This window comes from Urocitellus parryii, chromosome 4 (genome assembly GCF_045843805.1).
Source record: "Urocitellus parryii isolate mUroPar1 chromosome 4, mUroPar1.hap1, whole genome shotgun sequence".
In the NCBI taxonomy this organism is placed as follows: domain Eukaryota; kingdom Metazoa; phylum Chordata; class Mammalia; order Rodentia; family Sciuridae; genus Urocitellus; species Urocitellus parryii.
The window spans coordinates 199,732,722-199,742,176 of record NC_135534.1 but is presented as its reverse complement, the minus strand read 5'-3'; the positions used below and the strand labels follow the sequence as shown (position 1 = coordinate 199,742,176).

At 43.2% G+C, this 9,455-nt stretch overlaps 1 protein-coding gene across 1 annotated transcript; it reads right to left on the bottom strand.

The window, feature by feature from the left end:
- Window positions 1–6,496: 6,496 nt before the first annotated feature.
- Window positions 6,497–9,112, bottom strand: LOC113181077 (olfactory receptor-like protein OLF4). Its single transcript, XM_026386445.2, has 2 exons — window positions 9,027–9,112; window positions 6,497–7,055 (listed from the first exon to the last, which is right to left on the bottom strand). The coding sequence occupies exons 1-2, from the start codon at window positions 9,110–9,112 to the stop codon at window positions 6,497–6,499; spliced, it is 645 nt and encodes a 214-aa protein (XP_026242230.2).
- Window positions 9,113–9,455: the final 343 nt, after the last annotated feature.

Here is a 9,455-nt window from a genome sequence, read left to right as displayed (position 1 = left end):
AAATTCTGCATGCAGAACCCAGTTGATGGACAACCCCTTGTGTGTTTCGTTCTATCGATCTGGAAAGCCATCATCACCATAGTGGGGTAGGGAGGGGGAGCATGGGAGGAATAGACGAACTCTAGATAGGGCAGAGGGGTAGGAGGAGAAGGAAGGGGGCATGGGGTAATTAATGATGGTGGAATGTGATGATCATTACTATCCAAAGTATATGTATGAAGACATGAATTGATGTGAATATACTAAGTATACAACCAGAGATATGAAAAAATGTGCTCTATATGTGTAATAAGAATTGTAATGCATTCTGCTGTCATATATAAATTTAAAAAAAACAAAGCCATCATCACTCACCTTTACAAAGTGAGGGGTAGAACTGCTTTGAGTGCCTTTCCATTTTTCCATCTGTAAAATGGGGATAATAAGTTTTCAGGGCTTTTATTTTTTGCTTTGAAATTTTTGATGCAAAGATCCTCAAGCTTCAGTTAAGTAGATTCTATGGAGTGAGTGTATGTGTGTGTGTGTGTGTGTGTGTGTGTGTGTGTGTGTAAAACATAATTCTCCATTAATCTCTCTCTCTTTCTTTCTCTCTCTTGTCTTACTACCAATGGGAAGAAAACTTGAAATTCTAGGTTGGGTGTGTAGTTCCATGTAGGAGTTGCCAAGGAAACAGGAGGACTCAGGCTTCCACAAGAAATCATTTCTGGATTTGCTCTCAGGTGCCAATCAGTGCTCAAGGAACCAGATGACTGGACTTTAAGGCTCCTGGCTCTATTTAGTCTAAAGTTGACTTTCTTTTCCTAATGTTTTTTTTATTGGTGCATTATGATTATACACAACAGTGGGATTCATTGTGACATATTAATACATGCACATAAGTTGATCACTCTCATTCCCCAGCACGTCCTCTTTCCCTACCTACTCCTCCCTCCCAGCCACATTATTCTACTCTAATGGTTTCTCTTCTATTATTATTATTTTGAAGTAGTGCATTACAATTATATATAAAAGTTCATTTTCTAATCTTTTCAACTTTTCTGATTTGTTTAATTGCACATTTATATTTGAGTCCCTGGGTTTAAAGCTTCTGAAGTCTACGTATTTATGTATCAATGCACATATGTACCTATCTATTCTAAGATTGTAAAAATATCTCCTATGTTTTTCTTGTAATACTTTCATAATTCCATTTTTTTGAGGGGGGCAGTACCAGGGATTGAACTCAGGGGCACTTGACCATTAAGCCACATCCCTAGCCCTATTTTGTATTTCATTTAGAGACAGGGGCTCACTAAGTCTCACTTGCTAAGCTTGCTTTGAACTCATCATCCTCCTACCTCAGCCTCCTGAGCCTCTGGGATTAAAGTCGTGCACCACCTTGCCTGGCTCATAGTTTCATTTTTATGGTTAAATGTTTAGTGCATCTGGAATTTACTTTGGTGCCTGTTGTAAAGGTAGCAAACTAAGCAGAAAGGGTGGGCAGAAGGTAACTTGGAGAGTTCAACATCACGGTAAAGTTGTGAAGTATTCCTCTCTTCAGCTGTAAGTTCTGTGAGAATGGAGGTAGTGTCTCTTTCTCTGTTATTTCCAAGTATCTGGTACAGTTGGGCACAAAGTGGGTGTTCAGTAAATTCTTCTGGAATGATGAAAGCAGCTACCGCATATATTCACCGTGACTGGCTAAAGGCTTTTATGTATTCCATTCTGCAGCCAAGGAAATTCCATCCATCCACCCCTCCTGCTTGGGATTAGGGTGACCAACTGTCCCAGTTTGCCTAGAACTGTCCCAGTTTTATCCCTGGGGGTCTTGTATTCCAAATACCCCTCCATTCCTGGCAAACTGGGATGGTTGATCCCTATGCCTGGGATTATTCTTCCCTTTCAGGAATGTGAGGAGTATGTGTGAGGGGAATGCTGTATGGAACCCATTTCTGTAACTGAAGAAAGGCTTTGCCTTCACATGCCTGACCTTCTTTCTTGAGTTCTGCAGAAGGGAAGAGACTTGTCCCAGAATACACAGCTATGAAGGGGTAGATCTGGAACCTGAGCTCAGATCTCCTTATATTTCCTTAAAATGCTGTCTCTGAAAAGAGACCATAAATATGCCTCTTAATAAATTACCAAGTTACTCGCTGCAGTTTTTTTTTTTTGTCCCCTCATCTATAGATTGAGCAGTTTGGACCAGATCAACATTTCCCACTCTACTCTATGGATTGATGTCATTGGAATTACTGGTGGAATTTTGTGGAAAGCTACATTGCTACACAAGTGTCCAGAAATTCTAAACAATTGATCTAGAGTGAGGCTCAGGAATCTGCAACTGAAAAAAGAAAGTTCTAAGTAGCTGTGGGGTGGTGTACACTTCTGATTCCCCCTGGAAGGCGGAGGCAGCCTGGGAAACTTAGTGCAGGCCCTAAGCAATATAACAAGTCCCTGTCTTAAAAAAAAAAAAAAAAAGGACTGGGGTTGGGTTCAGTGTTAAAGTATCTTGGGTTCAATCTCTACCCATCCCTAATTTTTTTCCGGGTGATTCTGATGTACAGCTGATCTGGCCCTCCCAAGCCGAGCTTCCAGTCTGGTTAAGGTGGCCTCCTGCCATTTCTCAATGTGTGGCTTGTCCTTTTCTTAACAACCCTGAGTTCTTAGCTTATTTCTCCCCAGCATGTAGTCATGTAATATGCCTTGACCCAGACACCAGCTGCTGTCCCTGTGATGGTGTGTGGTTATGGGTTTTAAGGACATACCTATAAATGGAGGTAGGTAGGGAGCTCTTCATCAGAGCATCTTCAGTCCAGTCTTTGGGGGTGAAAATGGCAGAGAAGGGAGCAGGGATGCGCCCCAGCCAGGAGGTAGGAAGAGGGGACTTAAAGTCTTCTTGGCCCCTGAGGGAATGGCTTTCTGTTTTCCTCCTGAAGCTTCCTTCTCTCTCTGCTATCCCAGAGTCCATGGAGAATCTCCATATCCCTTGTGGATGTTGTGACAGTGGGTGGCAGGGGATTGCCAAGGATGACTCACTTTTTTTAGTTCCTGGGGAGATTAGAGAAGTTTGAGTGGGTCCCCAGGCTCTATGTGAGGAAGACAAACATATTACTCCACAAAAGGGGTCCCTTTGGCTCACTTTCTTTGCAACTCAGTATATAAATATTTCACTATGCTTTAGAATCTTTGAAGCCCTTCTACACAAACTCAATTTTTCTTGTGGTTCTAACAAGTTATGCTCTTCCTCTTGCCCGAAATATCTTGCCTCTTCCTCATCTACTGATAAACTCCTCCTTTAGGAAAAGCTCAGATATTGCCTTCTGCAGGAAGACTTCCTGCCTCTGCAGCAGAGATACTCTTTTTTTTTGTAGTTGTAGATGGACAGAATGCCTTTATTTATTTTTATGTGATGCTGAGGATTGAACTCAGTGCCTCATGCATGCTAGGCAACACTCTGCCACTGAGCTACAGCCCCAGGCCCCCAGAGCTTCTCTTTTCCACTGTACATCTTGAAGATGCTCACACAACAGCATGAATCAGAGACAGACAAGGACCCAGATGACTGTGTATGATGCTGTCCTAGACTGGAAGCAAACTGAGGTCAGGGCCAGGTATAGAGTAAGCCCTCAGGAAATCAAGTCAGAATTGCTAGAGATGGGTCCAGGCATGAGTGATTTTTTTTTTAAAGCTCTCATGATTTAAAACCACTTGGAATGTCCATGTAGGATTAAGAACCACTCCTTGGAGATGGGAATGGGGCTGAGCCTAAAGTCAGGGCCAAATGACTCAGGCTCTGGGGAGTAGGTGGTCATGATATGGCATCACCTAATTTCTATAATGTGACTTACAGCTAACCTGTCCTTCAGGTTAGCAAAGTGTTCTTTAGTTGTAACTAGTGTTTATTAATTCTGCTATGCTCTGAACTTTTCAGAGTGTGGGATAAAATTATGAATGGAAAAGCCGTGGTCCCTTTCATGAAACTTGCAGGGAGAAAGGGTCAAAGATGACTAAACAAAAAATATTGGGGAGAGATAAGTATCTCAGGAGAGAGTAAAGGCATGTGTAAGGGCCTGGAAGTGCGAATGCAAGTGGAACGTTTGAAGGCTTGAAAGAAGGCCCATGGGGCTTGTGCTCAGAGAGTGGTGAGAGGGGGTGCTACTGTGCCTACAGAGAGAGGCAGAGGCCAAAATAGTGGAGACTTTCTGGCCATGTGGTATATATGTCTTTCTTTTATATCCCCCAAATAATGAATAACTACTGAGAGGTTTAAGGAAGGGCTACATCATGATGAAATGTACGTTTTCAAGTGATCACTCTGATTGGTGTGAGTAGAAAGGATTTAAGGGAGACCAGTCAGGGGCCTGTTCATAGTCCAGGACAGAGATGGCATTGATCTGGTCTGAGGTATGACAGTGTACAAGGAGAGAGGATTTGAGAGCATGGATTTGATAAATACTTTGGAGTAGAATCAATGGAACTTGGTGATGGGCTGTGGTGGGTGATGCAGAGGAAGGAAAAAAGCTCAATTGTTGACTTAATAAATATTTATGGAGTGTCTTCAATGAACCAGTCCATATTCTGAACAAAGAGCCAATGACATCTGAATCTTATGTTTTGTCAGAGGAAAAAAGATAATGAAAACAAAAACAAAAACAAAACAAACAAAGAACTAAATGATACAATCTAGTCAAGGCAATGAGTGCTATTATGTGATACCCATTGCTACAATACATAACAACAACAACAGCACTCCAAACCCCCAGCAGCACTACCCTCGCCAAGACACACTAATTCTGTATAGCTGTGTGCAATAAAACAGAGCCCATCTGGTTGGTATACTCTTGGAATGACTGGTCACATGGGATTTCCATGCCCTGGAGTCATATGGGAAAAATTGGCTATGATCCAATGTTTCATGACCTAAGACCAAATTCAGCACAATAAATTCTGTATTTTATATGTCAGATGGAGCCATCTTTCTCAGATACACCTATGTTTTCAGAAACTATAGTTGTGTGCAAGGTTTGGAGACCTATGACTTAACAAAGTTTGCTGGGAAAGTAAAGAAGAGAGGAAAACCATCACAGAGAGTTGATAGTTCAATGATACACTGTGTCTCAGTGAGTGTTGTGTTGCTATAACACAATGGAGCATACATCTAGCCTTTAGTCTCTGATTTTTTTAAAATATATTTTTTTTAGTTGTAGAGGAACAAAATAACTTTATTTTGTTTATTTATTTTTATGTGGTACTGAGGCTTGAACCCACCTCCTCACACCTTCGAGGCAAACGCTCAGCCACCGCTGAGCCACAACCCCAGCTCCTAGTCTCTGATTTTATTTATGTAGATTAATGCTTTGGGTTTGATCCATGCTACTCTCTCTGTGTGTGGTCTATCTTGGTCAGTGTTCTGTGGGCACTTGAACAACAGATGGATATCCTGTCATCGATGTCAGGTAACTTGCTGAAGCCATTCTTCTAGTTTTCTTCAGTGGCATTTTTAAATGTCTGTTAATTAGTCTTGGAATTTCCAACTGTTAGGATAGAATGCTCAAAGAAATTTCTTGAGATAGAGTCTCATGCTCAGAAAGCAAAATTTATTAGCAGGTAAGGCCTGTGAGGCTGCCCAGGAGAGTGGCACAGCAGCCAGAATTATTTGAATAGGGTTTTTATATCTTTTTAAACAGGGAACAAGAGCAAGCTGAAAATGACCTTGAGTGCATCAAGCTATTGACCTGGGGTGCAGGTGTTTGGGTAACATCAGATTTTTGTATTTAGGGAACTTGGAAGTGGGGTGGTTATGGGAACAGAGTATCTTAAGTTTCTTTTTCTTGGCAGTTTATAAGTTTTGGTTCTGAGTCCCAGAACCAAAATGGAGTTACTAATGTCTAGAATATCCCATTATTTTCCCCTTTTTGTTTTATTATGGCAGAAGGCTGAAGGTCAGTCTTCTGTAGCTACTTGCAGCTGGGAAGGGGCGGTGGTCTCCAGGTAGGGAAGTGTGGTCATGGGGTTTAAGGTTTTTTTTTTTTAAATAGTTTCCAGGTGTGGTCATTCTGTGATCCTCTGGGTATCCTTCAGGTTGGAGTCTTATGTAGCTACCCAGGACCATATGGTTGGTTGACTGGTGAAGATATTTATCTGGTTCATCAAGAAATTTTGGAAGCAATTGAAAATGCAAGGACCTATAAGAATTACTAAGAGAATCATTGGTAAAGGCCCGATTAGGGGGGCTATCCAGGGCCAGAGCCCCCTAGGAGCTCCACACCCCAGGGAGAGTGGGCTCTTTTAGCTATCTCTGTGGCCAGTTTCATTTGTTTATTTGCCGCATCTTTAACTATTTACAATTACAATGTCAGAGTCTTCATTTCAAGTTAAGCATCCATCTGCTTTAATGTGATTTTCCCCCCATATATTAAATGTGTAAGTCTAGGGAGGAAAATGTGTTGAAAAGTCTGGGAACTTAGGCAGAAGGGCTTTCTATATGGCAAGAACATCTCCTCCAGCAAAGTAGTCTTCATAAAGTCCATTTTATATCCTTGTTCCTCAAGCTGTAGATAAAGGGGCTTAGCATAGAGGTGACCACTGTGTATATCACAGATGCCACCATTCCAAAATCTGCTGAAAAGGCCAGGAGGATGGAGCAGAGCCAGGATGTGGCCACCAGCAGCTGGGGACACATGATAGTGGTGTAGTGCAGAGGCAGGCAGATGGCCATGTAGCGGTCATAGGCCATGACAGCCAGCAGGAAGTCATCCAGCAGGGCCAGTGCCATGAAGTAGTACATCTGCAGGAGGCACCCAGTGTGGGAGATGGTGTGCTGCTGCGTGTGGATGTTCACCAGCACCTTGGGGACGATGGTGCAGGTGAAGCAGGTATCGATGAAGGACAGGTTGGCCAGGAAGAAGTACATGGGTGTGTGGAGGTGGGGGTCAGAGCCAATGGTCAGGATGATGAGCAGGTTGCCCAGCAGGGTGACCAGGTACATGCCCAGGAAGAGCCCAAACAGGAGAGGTTGCTGCTCTGGGTGCTCAGAGAAGCCCAGGAGCAGGAAGTCAGAGATGATGGTTTGCTTTCTAATTTCCAAGATAGAGAAAATAGAGCAGATTGTTGTTTACAAAAAGTAGGTTCAAAAAATCACAGAGTCTAAGAACTGTGATGTTGTTTTCCTCTGTTCCTTCAAGAGGACACTGAGATTCAGTAGTAGATATAATTACATGTATACAAACATGAAAAGTTTGGGGACCATGGACCATGATAATCAGGCATCACCTTGGGGGTGTTGGTGACTTGGTTCCTGTGATCAGGCAAGTTGACCCCCATGTTTCTGAATGAGGCTGAGCTAGATTTCAGCTAGAATGAACCTCTCTAAGCTTTAATTCCTTTGTATATTTTACAACAACTTTTTCAATCTCTATGTTGTGGAACTTGTTTTGGGTTCATGTAATTCTAGGATTTAGTGGGTGATGCGAGGTGCACCTATATATGTGAGTGTGCATTTAAAGGAAGTGAAGCTGGGCACCATGGTGCACACCTGTAATCCCAGCAGCTTGGAAGGCTGAGGCAGGAGGATCATGAGTTCAAAGCCAGCCTCTGCACTTAGCGAGGCTGTAAGCAACTGAGTGAGACCCTGTCTCTAAATAAAATACACAAAAAGAGGAGGGTGGGGGGAACTAGGACTAGGGATATGGCTCCGTGGTTAAGTGCCCCTGGGATCAATCCCTGGTATACTGAGAGTGCTCTGCCCTTTTGTCTTCAAGGAACTTTCCAATGAATTAACATGGATGTTAGAACATCATAAATGGAACAGCCCTTTGTCATTACAGGGCACATTGTGTCATTTTTGTCATCAACAGTATCAGCTGCAGCATCAGTTTCAGGATCATGGGCTTTAAGGTCTAGAGTGCTGGGAATCTTTTCTCTTTCTTTTTTCCTCTGTCCTTCTTGGGCTGTCTCTTGCCTCCCTGATCTTCCATTTTTTGTCTGTGCAGTGTGTACCAGCTTCATAGAGTCACTGAAGTTATCGTGAGATAGCATGTGAAAGGCATGCCTTCAATGTGGGAGTGATCATTACTCCCAGCGCAGTGGCAGATGATGCACCTGAGCCGGGACCCACAGCGCCTCGCTCATGTAGACAGCGGGCTTTACAGCTCAGTTTCTCACTCGCCTCTTTTCACTTTTGTAAATGTTTGCCCCCTTTGAGCCTCACTTTACTGGTAAATAGAAGCATATAATCATCCTGCCTGGTGGGTGTACTGAGGGGTCACAGGCTGGCTGGAATCACTTGAAAAATTTCTTTGTGAACCATGTCGTAGAGTTGAAATGAGCAATTCCAAGGTTCCTGATTATTAGCGGGAGGAAGAGATGGAATATGCCGTGGCAGCAGCTCATCTCATACCTGCTTAATGTGATGATTACAAGGATAATGTGCCCTCTAGAATGGGACAGGATTTCCTCACTTTTTACTCTCCCTGTGACTTTGAGAAGGTCACCTTCTCTTTCTGGTGTCCTCCATGTGTTTACATATTTGCCATTGTTGATAGTAAATGAAGAGGGCCATTGATTCTGGTTACTACCTGATGGGAGAGGGTCTTGTGAGTTGGGTGACGTAAAATGAAGAGTCATCATGATCATCAATGTCACTAACCTTGGGTGATTATGACTGCACTCCCACTTGTCAGTGGCAAAGCATTTTTGGAGTCTGGAAACCCTGGGCAAACTCGTCAGATGACTTAATCATTCAATCCCCAATATCATTAACTATGACGGGGATAAAAAGTACATTTTAAGCAGTTATTTGATGGTTTAAAAAAAGGATGTAAAGAGTTTGGTAAATTGTAAGTGCATATGAAGGGGGAGAGTGTTGGTGTTGACTTAGGGTGGTGGCTGAGAGTGATTCTGGGAACAATGCCCACCGGGGACTCATGGCCTCATGTTGCGACGGATGCTGTGGTGGTAGGGTTGATGAGGCAAATGAAAATAAGATGCTCTTTCCTGACAAAGGGCCGTTCAGTTTACAAAGTTCTCATGTCCGCAGGTTTTGTTACTGTACGGGTCCTGTGTTCTGACACTGCTGCAGCCTGGGGAAGTTGTTCTGAGTCCTGTTCTCCTTAATGATCACAGGTTGGACCATCAAGGGCCTGATGAGCACTAGAGGTAAGTGCCCCTCATTGATAAGAAGAGTCAGAAAATGACTGGTTGAGAGGGAGAAAGGAAGAGGAGGGGAAAAAGGAAAAAGGGAGAAGCTGTACGGTGTGGGTGTGCATGTGTGTGTGTTTGAGTGTGTGTGTGTGTGCACCTTAGGTAGACTCTGCTATCTTTCCAGTCTTGTGCCTCCATGCTTACAGAGATTCTGGCCAAGCTCTGTCCCTGGTCCCATCACTGAAGAGATTGGGTTCTCTGCTTCTTTGTCTCTCCAAGAAGGCATCATGGGAGCCACAAGTTCCTTTCTGCACATTCTGAAGACTCAGGGCAGG